The following is a 16,537-nucleotide window of genomic DNA, read 5'->3' as shown; positions in this document are numbered from 1 at the left end:
AGTTCAATTATAAAAGTCATATTTTGCGTCATAGTTCAACACTTTCAAAAGAGCGCGCTTCCATATTCTATGTATCCAAATTTCTTCAACACGTTGATATGTTGTTGCTCAGATAATTCCCTTCCAAAATTGCTATCTACATGTTTCATTTTGATGACGTCATCATGTTAAAAATTGGAATAAAAGGCGGGTCCCGTTATTTTCACATATTCTGCACTGTATGTAGTATGTATACAGTATATAGTGTACTGTATATTACATACTTAGACACAAAATAGAGGGAACAGTAACATTTTATTTTCCTCAGGTCACAATGGCATAATCGTTTTTCAGCGCACATATTCTAATGTTTTCATAGTTTATGTTCAAATCCAACAACCATCTGTTTATCTGGGTCTCTGTAAATAATTCTAAATTGCATTGTATGCCCAACCATATAAAAGAATCATGTTTTGATCTGGTCTAGCATTTGAATTTAATTTGCATTTTATAGAAAAGAAAACCATTAGGAATGCCTCTCATCTTGCAACACTTTCCACTACAGTATGTCATGGGCACAATTTTATCTGTATTTTTTTATTTTAACCTTTTTAACTAATTTTGTGAATGTAAATTTTTAACTTTTTAAACGAAAATAATGAAATGAAAAATAACCATGTACATATTTTACTGTGTTTGACATGAATGAATACTGAAATGTTTTTTTTGTGCTTTATCTGCTTTTCCATTTCATTTTTAGCTTTCAGAAAGAATAACAATTTATCGGTGTTTAACATTAAATATTTTTAATTCATATTGTATGCTCAACCCAAGAATAACCGTATTGTGATCTGGTCTGTATTACCCTCTACAGTTAGGGGAGAAAATCAGCACTGTGGTCATGTTACAAGTATCTGATAAAACTTGCACTGTGTCAAGTATCTGATAAAACCTGCACTGTGGTCATGTTACAAGTATCTGATAAAACCTGCACTGTGGTCATGTTACAAGTATCTGATAAAACTCGTAGAATGTAGGAAACCTTCTGCCTTTTTCCCCTGACTGTCTATTTCAACATACCTTCGGAATCTGAACCAGCCTGAGAATTATCTTCGTCATCATCATCCTCTTCTACTTCGGTCTCACTAACCTCTCCTGGAAGCTTACCAGTTTCCTCTAGACACTGACGAGCACTCTTAAACACAGATTGCAGAACAAACGAATCCTCATATATCTAAGAGAAGAAAAACCGACGCTTACAATGGTATATTCTAAAACATTCTATATTGCCAATAGCAAGTGAAGGTAAAGGTATTTATATTTGTCCTCAAGCTTAACTGGAAACTGGGGAAATTCAGATTAGGCCCTCCACGGATGCATGGCAGCCAGCTAAAAGAATTAATTCATACATTTATCATTATTTTCTATTTAAGTATTTATAAATGAATGTATATTTTTTGTGACGTAATTAATGCAATTTGTAATGAAAAAGTTTTGTCTATAAGGGGGGACGTAATATGATGGTGCTATACTTCATTTAAATACCACCTGTATATGTTTCTATATAAAGGCACAACATACAATAAATACTCTCCCACTTGGCATCACACAACGTGTCCGTTTATTCATTACAGAGACGATTCCCTGCGAATAGTGTACCAAGTTCACAGGACCAAAGGGTTTACATCCCATACAAAGGACGAGGCAATGAGAGTAAAGCATCTTGCCTAAGGATACAATTAGTATAGTACAGATAGACTGAAACCCATGCCTTTACCATGCTAGTCCAATATTATCATTACACTATCATTGTCTAAACTTCGGTGATCTGACGAGAACCGGTGTTTTAACACTGTATGGCTGTATATATGGAACCCATGATGTGAGAACATTATGTAGTCTGATTTCTGGTTTTCTTTGTATTGGTTGCATATATAATCTTATACCTTTTGTATTGTGTTTTTAATAAAAACAAATGCATTATACTAATCTACTAACTATATTTAGCAATTTGTTGAATACTACAATCCATCTATGAAGGAGATGAACCTATTTAAACCTCAGGCTATTTGTCTTTTTAAATAATGCTTAAATAATGAATTTCCATTATAAACAGCTTAGATCATCCATCTTTAAAAGCTTTTTAAATCATCCCAAAACCCACAAGGAACGCTTCAATCTTAAATGATTAACTAAATGTAACAAATACATGTAACACACAGATCATCAGGAATATATTACAAAAGAAATAGAAAACATTAACATTATATACAGTTAAAGGAGACGGTATCTAATGAGAATGTGATGTGAAATTGTATCAACTTTCACCTTAAATACTTGAAGCAATGTATAATAATAATATCCATTACCAAATTGTTCATTTCTGTAATGCAAATTGTGTCTTTTTTTCAATATGTAGTACTGTGTGCTGTTATGTAAAGGTAGTGCAACATCTTAATTTGTTATGTATGTTTTTATAATGGAAAATAAAGATTGATTGTCAAGCTTAAATTTCCAATATTAGAAAATGTTAACAATAGCCTTCAAGTGTTTTACATTCTAAATTTTTACACAATACTAACTATGATTTATGAAGTCTCGAGAAGTTCTAAATATGGCACAGTGTGTTGGACGTTGAACTATTAATCGTGAGTTCGAATTCAAAGCTTGTTGCATTGCTTGTATCCTTAGGCAAGACACTTTACTTACTGTACGTTTGGCTCTCTCCACCGAGGTGCATAAATGGGTACCTGGTATAGGTCAAAAAACAACTGCGCTGATTACTGGGAGAATGTTTCCAAAACTGTTTGATCCCAAAAATGACTGAGGTGAAGGTCTTAGAGAATTTGTGCATTAAGCGCCATATAAGATTGAAGTATTATTTTTATACTATTAAAATTAAACTAAATTTGTTTTAGGCGAGAAGCAGTAAATCCTATTGTTTCATCTCATTCCAATGAGTTCTCCACAGTGTGTCAATTTTGAGAAATCATTCGATTGATTTTGGTACTATTATTTTGATGTACATCAGGATGTATCGGCGTGAGTGATTTGGACATGTGGTCCCGCGAAGGAAACATGTTCAAAAATCTGTACCACATGATTGTATTTTATTTTTTGTATTTGTATAAATATTCTAAATTTAAATTGGCCATATCAAAGTAATATTAAAGTCATTCACTTTAAGTCGAAAATTCGAGCCAAAAACAACAAGTTTACGTAACAGGTAAATAAATTTAATTAAATTTCGTCTGGAAAATTGTCATGAGCGAAAGTAAACAAAGATTTCAAACCACGAGTATGCATTATGCATGATGCTAATTAGGATTGTTTACAACTCGTCATGGTTGAGAAGGTGTTTACACTCAGATCGCGAGGAAGTTTTATGATTATGCATACAGAGTAGCCAAACAAGTGCGTTGCATTATGAGATATGTTTTGATCGAAAACTTTGACTGGAAGTCAACGTTATTTTTTGAACAAAAAAACGTCTGTTTTTCAGTTAAATAATTTTTTTTTTCCAACTAATTTTTGGTAAAAGTTAATAACTATTTTGATACTTCAAAATGACCCACTTTTTTTCGAAATCTTTTTTTTTCACATTTTTTTGGAATTAGTCAAAGGGACAATACATCTTTAAATTATGTAATTAAAGGATAATTTATTACAGATGTCTTCCCATTATTTTATATGATTTAACTGATTGGTAATTTACTGTCATTATTTTTACTTCTTTGTATGTACTGTGTATAGTTGTGTAGGTTGAGGAGACACAAATGCAAAACAAATTTATCACTAATCCTGACCTAAGTCTTTAATGGAAGCTTTTGACTATGGAGAATATCTGAACTATGTATCCATGGTTTGACCAAAAGCATTGTGCTTTTTTCTGGGCTTCCCCTAGACGTAAGTTCACATTGAACTTAAACACAAAACAAAATACTGAGTGAATGTTATCGTCCTTTAAATAGGAGGAGGAAAAAAAGTATGATCGGTAGCTTTGGTAGCATGCTGCATGAGAGTGGTTTTTCCGGAAAGTACACCAGTGTGTCAATATCCAACTAGAATACCCAATGCATTAATATGGAGACATGGTAAACTATTTTCTAAGATATCAGTCCTCAAAAATGGCCTAAACTTCAAAATTATCTATACAATTTGTAAAAGACCGCAGCTTTTACAGCTTCCTAAATAAAAAACCTATTTAAGATTACAATACTAAATTTCATATGCTGTTTACCAACCCTCTCAAGAAGTCATACAGAAAATATAAACATGGTATGTGAATTATTTATGAAGATACTGCATCTCAAAAGTCCCAAATTGACTAAATAATCTAAATTTATTTGTTATGTTTTTCTCGCATACAGAATACGTAGATTTTAAATTTGAAATTTTAGATTTGTGTTTACAATCCACTTGACTACCCAAATGGTAAATATAACACTTGGTGAAGTATTTGTAAAGTTATAACTATATAAAAATTGGCCCAGAAAAAACAGCTCAATATTAATCTTTGAGGTATCCCCATTGTAAATCTGATCACTTTTACAACAATTATACAGTCAACTCATAATACCGGGCACCATTAGCCTGGTTTTCTGGTATTTTGATGGTGTTTTTAATGGTAATTATTTGCTGCATTATGGGAGTATGTTTCCATAAATGTTTGATCTAAAAAAAAAACTGGGGTAATAATGTGAAGCGCTTATCAGCACTGTGCAATAAGCGCTATATAAAAAACGAATATTATAATTAATGGTCTGGTTTTGGGAGAGTTTTCAATCTTCCAAGAGCCATGGTATTGGGAGAGTTGACTGTATTAGAACACTGATGTAAACCTGTCAACACCAACCTGCGAAGATTCCACATTGTAAATCTGAGCGTTCTCAAACATCAACATAACATCTTTTTCTAGGTCATCTAGGTTTCTATATCGATGGTTCTTGATACGATCTCGGATCTTACGGAAGTCCATTGCCCTTTTAATAGCATCATAGTAATCAGGTAGTTCCTTCCTTGGAGGAAGGGTGAGGAATGGGTGTGAAAGTGGTCTCCCGGTACTGAAAGTGAAAATCATAAAATTAATTTTACAGTATAAAAACACTTATATTGTTATTATTATAATACTGTATATATAGTTATTAAGAAAATTGCATTTAAATCAATCACAGTGTTGGTAGTAGTTGAAAAACACATAACGAATACACACTGATTCACACCCATGAAAACGAGTTAATGACCAATAAGGGAAAATTAAGTGTATATATTTCAACATTATTTATATGAAATTGAATTTCAACAAGAAAATTCCCTTCATGAAGGCCTCCTTAACCCTAGAAAAAAGCAAATGTGACCTTTAGTGTATTAACCTAGTTTATATGTAACTAAACAATCATACGTAAGTTATAATTAAAAAAAGTGTCAATGGGCAATTCATAAACCTATGAATAAAACACAGAATGAAGAGAGGTTTTGATTCTAATGACCAAATGAAAATAAATCTCCACAACTGTACTTAATTTAAAAAAATGTTACATTCAATTTGCAATTCATCATGAACATAAGATAGCTTGGGAGAATGCAAATAAAATACCTATTTCTGCATTATTTAAAAAATAAAATATCATTGCTTTACTAAGACGCATTGATAAAGATTTGTTTCTAATGTCTTGTAAAACAGGTGACAATTCATATACAATACATACACACAAGATCCCTACATAAAAGTTTTATAACAATTTTGTGGATTTGAATGACTCCACAGTTCCCAGGCCCAAAAAAAAATGTACTGTTAAAAAAAACAACAAATAAAAAGAAATTAACTATCTTACGCATCCTTATATCGTGCAAGAGAAGCAATTAGCTTTTTCATTTGCTTGACCAGTTTTGGGGGGTTTGGAGAGAGCTTCTCAACAGGAGGGCGACCTCGTTTTTTCTTCGGCTTGTCGTCCTTGGATCTAACAGGACTGTCATCCCTTGATTCATGGTCGTCGTCATCGTCATCACGTTTACGTTTTCTAGCCGGTTTCTTTGTCGATCGCTTTGTTTCTTCAACTTCATCTAGATTACCATCTTCAATAGCCTAAAAAGAAAATGTATAAATAAATTTTTGTAAATCATGGAAAAAAATTATGAAGTATTCACAAAATCTCTTAAATGCAAAATAGATGTGTTTATCATCAGGTAAAAGTCTTTATGTCAAATTTCATGTAAATCAAGCATAATCTCCAATACAATTTGATGTGTGCAAGGCTATATGCCATTAATTAAAACTGACTTTCCATAGTAACACTTGTAATTCTTCATCATGATAACAGCTTTATATTATGTTAATAAACATTGAACATGACATATCACCTTGAATATATTTTAAACATTTTGTTTATGTATCGTTAAAAACAGTTTAATTAAATGTGAAGCTGTGATTAAATATTTAATAAAACAAATTTTATTTTGATTCTGAACTTTACTCAATGCTATTGGCTTTCCTTTTTTATTATCAATTATATTTTAATGTTCATTTAAAAGTGAAAGTTATTTATTTGACACTCACTCTAATCCATTCCTTCTCGGTAAGGCCGTCGCTGTAATCAATATCTTTACGTTGCCTTGAACCTCTGCCAAACAACTTCTCCGTTTCCTCCTCACTTGTCAATCTCTCCACTTCCTTCTCGTCTTTCATTAACCAAGATGGCAGTTCGTCTTCCTCCATCAGGCGTGGCTTGCGAACAGAAGCTGTTGCTTCGTCTCGTCGTCTTTCAATATCCATCCGTTGATAGATCTCAAAGTCTTCTTCCGTTCTTGCTATCATCTGATTGACAGTTTCATCATCAGGAATCTCGTTCTCTTCCTTTAAGTCAATCAAATAAGTAATTCACATTAAATGTATCAACTGAATCCCTTACGTATTTATTATTATTATATTTGTTTAATGTGCTGAGTACTTATAATATTTATCTATTCGGTTTAAAAATATAAATTACAAAAAAAACAGAGAAATGAAATGAATTATTATGAAAATATAGAAATTTGAATATGGTATATAGTTTTAAAAAAATACTATCTAATAAAAATAACATAAGAATTTGAATGTATTGTATTTTCAACTATTTACTGTACCTCCTGTTTATTTTAAATATTAAACTTGAGAGTTACTCAAGACAGAAAAAGCTGACATGCCCAAGGCCCTCAAACACTTACAATACAAGAACAGTACATACACAGACAAAAAAAATAAAAAAATATAGACATACAGTGAATATCACTACCATATTTGGGCATTAATTACCATATTTGGGCACATCACATTTTTTGTCACATTAAGTTTGATAATGTAAAACAGAGCTTTAGGAAGCCATTTAATAAATGAGGACCAGTTAACAACCTAAGAGTGATGGATCTACAAGAACGTAGTTCATGATTGGTTTGATCTGAGGTGACTGCATTGAGGAGTAGAAGCTTTTTAAAAATTCCCAGTAGGCAACCCAGTAACAGGCAATGTATAATCATAACTTAAATTATACAGATACGTTTTTGATAACAGTTTAGTACCATGTCATAACAGAAGGTGTGTGGGAAAGCCGATTAATTTACTGTTACATCTATCTATCTATCTATATTATAAGTGAGAGAGTTTGTACGTTTGTGTGTTTGTTTGTTCGTTACACAAATTTTTGTTACTACACGTAACCTTACATATGGGGTATCAAAATGACCGCAATTGTACCGGGAAAGTTCTAAACTATATTTGAACATCATCCGCCATCTAGGATCCAAATTAGGGGCCAAAATGTGGTCAAAATGGCCCACTTTTCCCCAATTCCGATGTTTGTTCGTTATACAAATTTCTGTTTCTGCATGTAACCATACATATGGGGTGTCAAAATGATCGCAATTGTACCGGGAAGATTTAAACTACATTTCAAAAAGTCCAGGGATTTGGTGGGAGAGGGGGGGTTGAAGTGATGGCTAACCTAATTTGTACTGGAACCGTCTTTAACACATAACCCAGTATCTGGGATGTGTTGGGAGGGAGGAGGAGCGGAAATACTGGCTGGGATGGAAGAGGAGAAAGAAGGCTGGGGGACCGCAGTATAAAAATTAGATATTTTAATTACCAGCCAATATGACACATATTCATTTACACAGTTTATAACGTACTTAAACTATAGGCCTATTATAGCTATGTATACCCCTCTCATTTTGAAGCTGAAATTTGTCCTGGGAAGAATTTGTTTTTAAAAAAGAGTGTGGGGTGTTATTGAAGAGGGGTGAAGGTTGGCGAGTATAGGGAGATATTGGCGTCGGGTGTTATGTACTGAAAAAGGCTTTAAACTAATTTTAAAACTCGCCCTGGGGCGGCTATAATTGCTAGTGTACCATATTTGCATAAATTTACCTCAGCATTGTCGGCATTCTGTTCAATGACCCTCGCAAGATAAGCCCTACGCTCCGAGTTGGTTGATTTCTGATCAAAAAGGCCAGCTTGAATAACTTTCTTATCCATGTTCATCTTATACTGAGCGGCCGCCAGAATCTTTTCCTCCACCGACTGCACAGTCATCAATCTTAACACGCGTACTTCATTCTGCTGCCCAATTCGATGCGCTCGATCTTGCGCTTGCAAATCCTACGAATTCATATATTTAACACCTTTAGTAAAATACTAACCATGACATGTCATATAGCCATCATTTACAAAAAACTTTATTTTAAACTAATGTTTAACATACCATTTCTTGTACTATACTTTTATATCTCGCATTCATATTATCATACAAATCAATAGCTAAATATTGCATAAATGCATACACATAATAATTGTTTATATAGCGATTTTCCAAGTTAATCATATGTATATGTATATGTGTCTCAAATTACTTAATCCTGGACTGAAGCATAACAAGACTATTACCTGATGTGGATTCCAATCACTGTCAAAGATAATGACAGTGTCGGCAGCCTGGAGATTCAAGCCTAGGCCACCAGCTCTTGTACTCAAAAGGAAAATAAAGTAGGGACTACCAGCCATGTTGAACACCTTCAACAGTTCTCCACGATCATCAGCCTTAGTTGTACCATCCAGACGTAGATATCGAAAACCTACAGTTAAATTAAATTGATTCAAAAGATATTTTAAAAATTAGAAGCAAAAATAGATATAAAAATATTGTAAAGCTCTGTCTACACTAATAAACTTTATGTGACAAAAAAGTGTGATGTGCACATATATGGACACAATGACGTCATATCACTACCACGTTTGAGCACATAAAACTTTTTGTCAAACTAGTTTGATAGTGTAGACAGAGCTTAAGAATAGAGTTGAAATAGAGTGAATATAGAGTAATTATCCAATCAAATTTGAATATGTGCCAAGTTACATGAATCTGAATCTCAGGTGGGATTACTTTTCACAATGGGTGATTTTCTCATATTACACATTTATTTTCAGCATTATATCAGTTTAGAATTCTTATTCCATAATAGCAGTACTAATGCTGTACCTCTATAGACAAAATAATCCTCGAGGATGGTCATCAGGTTGGTCATCTGACAGAACAACAAGACTCTGTGTTTGGTTCGTTTCAGTTTTGGTAGAATTCTATCAAGCAACTCAAACTTGCCAGCAACACGATACATATCAGGCCCTTGGATCACACTTCCAGTATGACCAATATGATCACAGTATGATTCCTATAATAAAAAGTTTCAAAATACATGAAAGTACCTGTCTATGTAATTTCTTATACTAATGGATTTCTATTTTCATTATAATGAAATTGGTTTGACAGTAGATATTAATGCAGAATTGGATGTAATTGCTTTCTGCATAAAACTTTTAATTCTTTTAAGATATGTATGTTTACTCAATTAATATTCTAAGGGTTATTTTTCAAGCTTTAATCAATAGAATATGGTGACACTTTGTAATTGTTTTTTTTTTAGTTGATTTGTTGGATTGATCAAATGATCTATTATTGGTTATTGATCAATTGATCTATTATTGGTTATTGATCAATTGCTATATTATTTATTTGATTGATCACAATATACAGTATAACCTCTTTAAGGGGACACCTTTGGAACTCAACAAGGTTTCTTCTTAATAGGGTCTCTGAATGGGGATTGACCGTATGGTTAAAACATACATTTTCTCTTGTTTCACAGGAAAGTGGCACCTCAATCTGGGTGTAGCCTAAATAAGGGTTTCACAAGAAGGGGTCTTGTAATTAGTATTGATAATTGACCTGAAAAGATTAACTTACCTCAATATGCTGGAACATAAAAGGATGATTGCAGATCTTACGTAGCTGCATGATGGTGTTCATTAACAGTTTAGTGCCTCCTTTACCCTGCAGAAAATAGAGTGAAAAAAACAAATAATTTACTGCCAAAAACATCTACACATACTAACAATAATGTTAAGTTTAATAGCGCAAAATGCAGGGTGCCTGTAAGCGCTGAACAAGAAACAGATATTGTAAAAAGCACAAAATTAATTAATGTTGAAAGTGAGACACCTTCAGGACCTAACAAAGTGTCACCTTAAAGTTGGTTAGCTCTGTCTACACTATCAAACAATCCATATATGGGCACATCACATACAGAGCTGTATAGAGGGATCCCTGACACAACGGTTGGCTTTATTGTTATTGTTCATTTCACAAGAAAGTAACCCTTAAAAGGGGTGTCTGAAAGGAAGGTTTCTACTCTTGATTCAGCAACAAAAAAGAAATGTATTTTCCATATATGGACAATAAGGAATCTCAACACTGTAGGCTGACAACTTACATGTTTTCCCTTCTCAGATCCATCGGTTAGTAGCACACCCTTGGCTTGCATGTGCCGATACAACAGACGTTGCAATGCAGACATGTCACACTTGATAATGTACTCAACCTAAACAAATAGAACGATACAAATATTACTAAATAACCAGCAATATTTAAGATCTTTTATTTTCATAAATTACATTACAGGTTTGCAGAATACAAAACTGAAATGATGATAATTACTAACTTCCCGGTCTCTTTGTTAAAAACAAGATTGATTTTTGCTTCGAACAAATTATTATCAGAATTCTATACTTAAAGACAATAACAAATTTAAATACATACAGAAATCAGTACTATTTATTAATAAAATAATTGCACTTTATATAACTCAGTAATAAGTTTAATATAACATTTAACTAACATAAAATATAAATCAAAACAACCAAAATAGCCCATTTTAATATGAAAAACAGTAAAAATCAGGTTTTTTTTGTGTATGTGGGAGAGGGAGGTTTATGGGTTGAGGTGTTAGGGGGAGAGATTGGGGTGGGGAAGCTCATTATTAACATTTTGTTAAATAACTCTATTGTTGTTGTATGTGGCCTTGGCAGTGTTCAGTAAACAAATAAAAACAGCCTCTTTTTAATTTAAGAATTTTATTTAAAAAAGCCCTAGTATATAACAATAGTAGGGGTATAGTATTCAATTTATATTGTTGATGTTGTTAATAAATATCACAGCTTCACACACCTTACATGTCACCAATGCAGGATTTGCAAGAGTTGCAACTAGACCTAATGTCATTGTTCTGAACATAGCAGGCCTATAATATAGTGTTTATATCGTAGTCGGCGACGTACTATGAACGATGTTTATGATAATTACACGTCGATCGTAGGGTGGTTCGTACATAGAGTAATAAAGTCCACTGTCATCGCCTTTTTAGAAGCACGGAAAATGCGCGCACACACACACAAAGTATTTCCAATTAAAATTCTACCGGTTAGCCTGATTTGGCCGTCCGCACGTCCGCCGAAGGCATGGGTCTCTGACATAAGACTTGAACCTAGGTGGCCTACGCTTTGAATTATTTTATTCTACCTTTAGGTTAGCAAATTATAAAAACACCAACATTAAGAAATTATATGCAAAATCAATATATTATTTCATGTTAAGATTTAACATACGACATGTGTAAACAAAAAGGCCCGACCATAATTTGGAGTTTCGTGTCATGTGACAAAAAATCTAGGTAATGTGTGTACATCTTTTGTTTAGCATGCATATGCTGCTGCATCATGAATCCACAACAACAGAGTATCACATTTCATTCCATGTGACCAAAAAATCTATGTCTGTATTAATTACAGTCTTCTCTGTAGGCAGTTCTTTTGAGCGATCAACTGAACATTCTGATACTATATTTAGAATTAGTGGAAAATTAAATGAAGTTGAATATATCGGCAGAAATGGAATAATTTAGGGTGGGCGGATCGGTAAGTTTGACGCTGGGCGCAGAGCCTTGAAATTAGCTTTAGACCGGGTGGGAGGATTTTAATCAGGGTGGGTCTGCCCGCCAATGCCTTGCACAATTACATCCCTGCTGTCATAGTGAGTGAATTTTCATTCATGGCAAGTTGTATTTGACACTTTACAAACGAACACATTTCAATCAAAACGAACACATGTTTTATTACAGCTACTGTCAATATAAAACTCATTGAGTCTAGAATTTAAACTTTCAATACCTGTACAAACAATACCTGTACTAATTCATTTGCTTCATATCAATACTCTCTTACACAATATATATATATATATATATATAAACATTTAGGGGTTAAGAAGTTCTTAGACTTTTATCTCAAATCCTTAGACAAGGAGAAAAACATTAAATGGTTATTTTTATCATCTTGGAAAAAATTCATTTTTTATCACCAGATCACTAGACCAGGTCTACACTTTTAGATTAACAGTAAGACATGTTTTTTAAAATATGTTGAGAATAGCAATGAAAATATCAATGGTTATTGATGCCATAATCTCAATTCCTTACCTTCTCTGGTAACTGACCCTCCACTTCCTTCTTTAAGCGACGCAGCAAGAACGGACGAAGGACTTTGTGAAGACGACGAATAATCAAAATAGTTTCTTCTTCATTTAGTTCAACCTTTGGAAAAAAGGTGGTGAATAGTAAGTACTGAAATAGGTATTCTATGCCACATACAATAAGGTTGTATGGTGAATAGTAAGTACTGAAATAGGTATTCTATGCCACATACAATAAGGTTGTATGGTGAATAGTAAGTACTGAAATAGGTATTCTATGCCACATACAATAAGGTTGTATGGTGAATAGTAAGTACTGAAATAGGTATTCTATGCCACATACAATAAGGTTGTATGGTGAATAGTAAGTACTGAAATAGGTATTCTATGCCACATACAATAAGGTTGTATGGTGAATAGTAAGTACTGAAATAGGTATTCTATGCCACATACAATAAGGTTGTATGGTGAATAGTAAGTACTGAAATAGGTATTCTATGCCACATACAATAAGTACTCTTTTCATAATGTTGCACTTTAATTATTTTGTTTCTTATAATTAACTAGCAATTATACCCGCCCCAGGGCGGGTTTCAAAATTAGTTTACAGCCTTCTCAGTACATAACACCCGACGCCAGTATCTGTCTATACTCGCCAACCTCCACCCCTCTTCAATAACACCCCATACTCTTTCTTAAAAACAAATTCTTCCCAGTGATGGACAAATTCAATTCAACCTAAGCTTCGAATTGAGAGGAGTATGCATAGCTACGATGGGTCTAATAATGGTTAAATGGTACGTTGTAAATTGTGTAAATGAATAGGTATCATATTGGCTGATAATTAAAATATGTAATTTAGATACTGCGGTCCCACAGCCTTCATTCTCCTTTCACCACCCCAGCCACCATCAACAAACCTTAACTCCTCCCCTGGACAGTTCAAATTTAGTAACTTTTCCTATATCATATAGGCTACTTCATTACGCTAGTATTTTCGCTCCTCCTCCCCCTACTACACTACACCCCAGTACAAATTATGTTATTATCACTCCCAACCCATAATCCCTCAGTGGCAGTTTTCAAATACAGTTTCGGTCATGGTGATAGGCCTACATCCCCACCCCAAACTCCCATCCGCTTCCCAGGGATGATTAAATACTTTAACATTTTCCAACCACAATTCTGGTGTAAGCAAAATCCCCTGAACCCAAACCCTATCTCCCAACCCCACTCTCCCACAATTGACGTTTTTTTCTTGGAGGATTGGTGATGTAGTTGAACACAGTAACAGTAAACAACATGTGTATGTTCACACAGGTATGGATGTCTGTAATGAGACAATCCAAGAGACCGATACATAGCTGGATATGGTTAAAGTACTTTGCTAAATGTGTAATTGAATAGGTGTCATATTGGTTAATGAATAAAATATGTATATCTATATCTATATTTCCCCAAACGCCTTGCTGAGGATAATTCAAATACTGTAAAACTTTTGTAGTATATATTTTACAATTCGATAGCCTACAACCCCGAGCCCTAGCAAAAATGTGACATCACAAACCACCACACCACCCACCCCTCCCACAAAAATCCCAGGAGTCGGGGGAATTTTTTTAAATGTAGTTTAAAACCTTCCGGGTACAATTGCCATCATTTTGATACCCCATACGTATGGTTACGTGCAGAAACAGAAATTTGTATAACGAACAAACATCGAAAGTGGGGGTTTTGACCACATTTTGGTCCCTAACTTGGATCCTAGGTGGCGGATGATGTTGAAATATAGCTTAGAACATTCCCGGTACAATTGCGGTCATTTTGATACCCCATATGTAAGATTATGTGCAGTAACAAAAATTTGTATAACGAACAAACAAACAAACAGACAGACAAACTCTCTCACTTATAATATAGATATTAGTAACGATTATTATCTAATACAGAATAACCTGCAAATAAAGGTTTTCAGAACACAATGTCAAAACGTTTCAATTATTATGCTACTCCCATCATCAGGGGCGAAACTTGCTTATAACTCTGTCTACACAATCAAACTTTATGTGACAAAAAAAACGTGATGTGCCCATATGGACATGATGGTGTCATATCACTACCATATTTGGGCATATCACTATCATATTTCAGCACTATCACACTATTTTTGTCAAACTAGTTTGATAGTGTAGACAGAGGAGCTTTAGTAGTGTTAATTTGCCATTCAATAAACAACTTTATAGTCCTTATTAAGTCTATGTACATGTAAACAAACAAATATGTAAATAAAAAAGCCATGTTATATTTGTGAAATATCACTAACCTTTTCACCTGTCATTGCAAAGGGTGCATTGAACCATTGATCAAATGTACTACAAGATTTGAAGATACTTGGTAACAGGAAGTTCAAAAGAGCCCACAATTCTGGCAGTTTATTCTAAATATTTTAAAACAAATATGGCACATAATAAAACAAAACACTTTCTACTATATATTCTTAATGTCATATTTACATACAATCTACAAAACCATACTTTGTGAATTCTAAGTTGGCATTTTTATTCATTAATTCTATTTATTAATTTCCTCTCAAATAAGCAGAGAAACCTAATAAGCATATAAGAAATTAGAAAACAATAAATATATTATATACATTTTCAGGCATAGAGAAACTACCTAGTGATTTGCAAATTTGATTAACAAAAACAGGACACAATTATGAAAAATATCTGTAGTTTAAATGCAAATGTTTGAGTGAAAGCTCATACGTACTGGTACATAACTAGATCAGATGGTTACAAACATTTAATCTAAATATTTTAAGGTTAGAATATTTCATTTACCTGTAGGGGTGTTCCAGTGAGAAGGACACGATGTGGAGCAATGTAATGGGTGTTTAGAACTTGAGTAAGTTTACAATGGTGATTTTTCATTCTGTGCCCTTCATCCACAATCATATATTTCCAACGTATCTAAACGTATTAGAAAATACACAATATTCCAAGTAAAGTTGACTAATTTGTAATAATAGTACATTTTCTCTAGGTACTGTGTATACTATTTATTTATTTATGTAGTGATTTATAAAACATAAATCAATACACTGCATATAATAATACATATAATTATAATGCATATAATACATTATTCAATCAGAAATCTGATCCTGTTTTATTGGTTTTGCTGAATTTTTTACCTAGTTTTTTGGTACCTATATTACAAATTATTAAAATACCTTAGCTAGCATCGAACGGTCCTTCATTACATATTCATACGTGGTCAACAGGGCATTGAACTTGGTAGTTCTCAACTGTTGACCCAAGAGACGGCGATTAGTCGGTGAACCCTTGTATATAACCTTTATACAGGTTGGTGCCCATTTATCAAATTCCAAAGTCCAATTTGACAAAGTACTGCAAAAGAATCAAATAAAATATTTCAACACTTCTTAAAGATATAATTTTATCAAATTTTTTTGTTGAATAAGTCATTTTGATGAAGTTATTATTAACTTTGACCAAAAATTATCTCGAAAAAAAAAAATTATTACCTGAAAAAACTTAAATGTACAGCAAAAGAAATAGCTAAATTGGCTGCCAGCCAATGGGGTTTGGTTGAATTTAACGGTTTGTTTTGGCTTTTTGTATATTTTTTTCTGCGGAAATGATTTAATTATTTTTCATGTTTTTTTTTGGGAACGAAACATTTTAAATGTTTTAAAAATCTAG

At 33.2% G+C, this 16,537-nt stretch overlaps 1 protein-coding gene across 1 annotated transcript in view; it reads right to left on the bottom strand.

The window, feature by feature from the left end:
- The window catches only part of LOC140051657 (probable global transcription activator SNF2L2), a 48,518-nt gene that overhangs the window by 18,083 nt on the left and 13,898 nt on the right, over positions 1-16,537 (bottom strand). The window contains exons 14-26 of the mRNA XM_072096935.1: positions 16,045-16,222; positions 15,653-15,781; positions 15,133-15,246; positions 12,817-12,930; positions 10,777-10,884; positions 10,251-10,337; positions 9,489-9,678; positions 8,897-9,084; positions 8,381-8,611; positions 6,536-6,832; positions 5,814-6,064; positions 4,835-5,042; positions 1,060-1,213 (exon numbers count right to left, since the gene is read on the bottom strand). Of these exons, the coding sequence (XP_071953036.1) occupies positions 1,060-1,213; positions 4,835-5,042; positions 5,814-6,064; positions 6,536-6,832; positions 8,381-8,611; positions 8,897-9,084; positions 9,489-9,678; positions 10,251-10,337; positions 10,777-10,884; positions 12,817-12,930; positions 15,133-15,246; positions 15,653-15,781; positions 16,045-16,222 (2,249 nt within the window). The remainder of the gene's footprint in view (positions 1-1,059; positions 1,214-4,834; positions 5,043-5,813; positions 6,065-6,535; positions 6,833-8,380; positions 8,612-8,896; positions 9,085-9,488; positions 9,679-10,250; positions 10,338-10,776; positions 10,885-12,816; positions 12,931-15,132; positions 15,247-15,652; positions 15,782-16,044; positions 16,223-16,537) is intronic.

Source organism: Antedon mediterranea, chromosome 6, assembly GCF_964355755.1.
Source record: "Antedon mediterranea chromosome 6, ecAntMedi1.1, whole genome shotgun sequence".
NCBI classification, from domain to species: Eukaryota; Metazoa; Echinodermata; class Crinoidea; order Comatulida; family Antedonidae; genus Antedon; species Antedon mediterranea.
The sequence above is the reverse complement of the archived record's forward strand: the minus strand, read 5'-3'. Positions and strand labels throughout refer to the sequence as shown.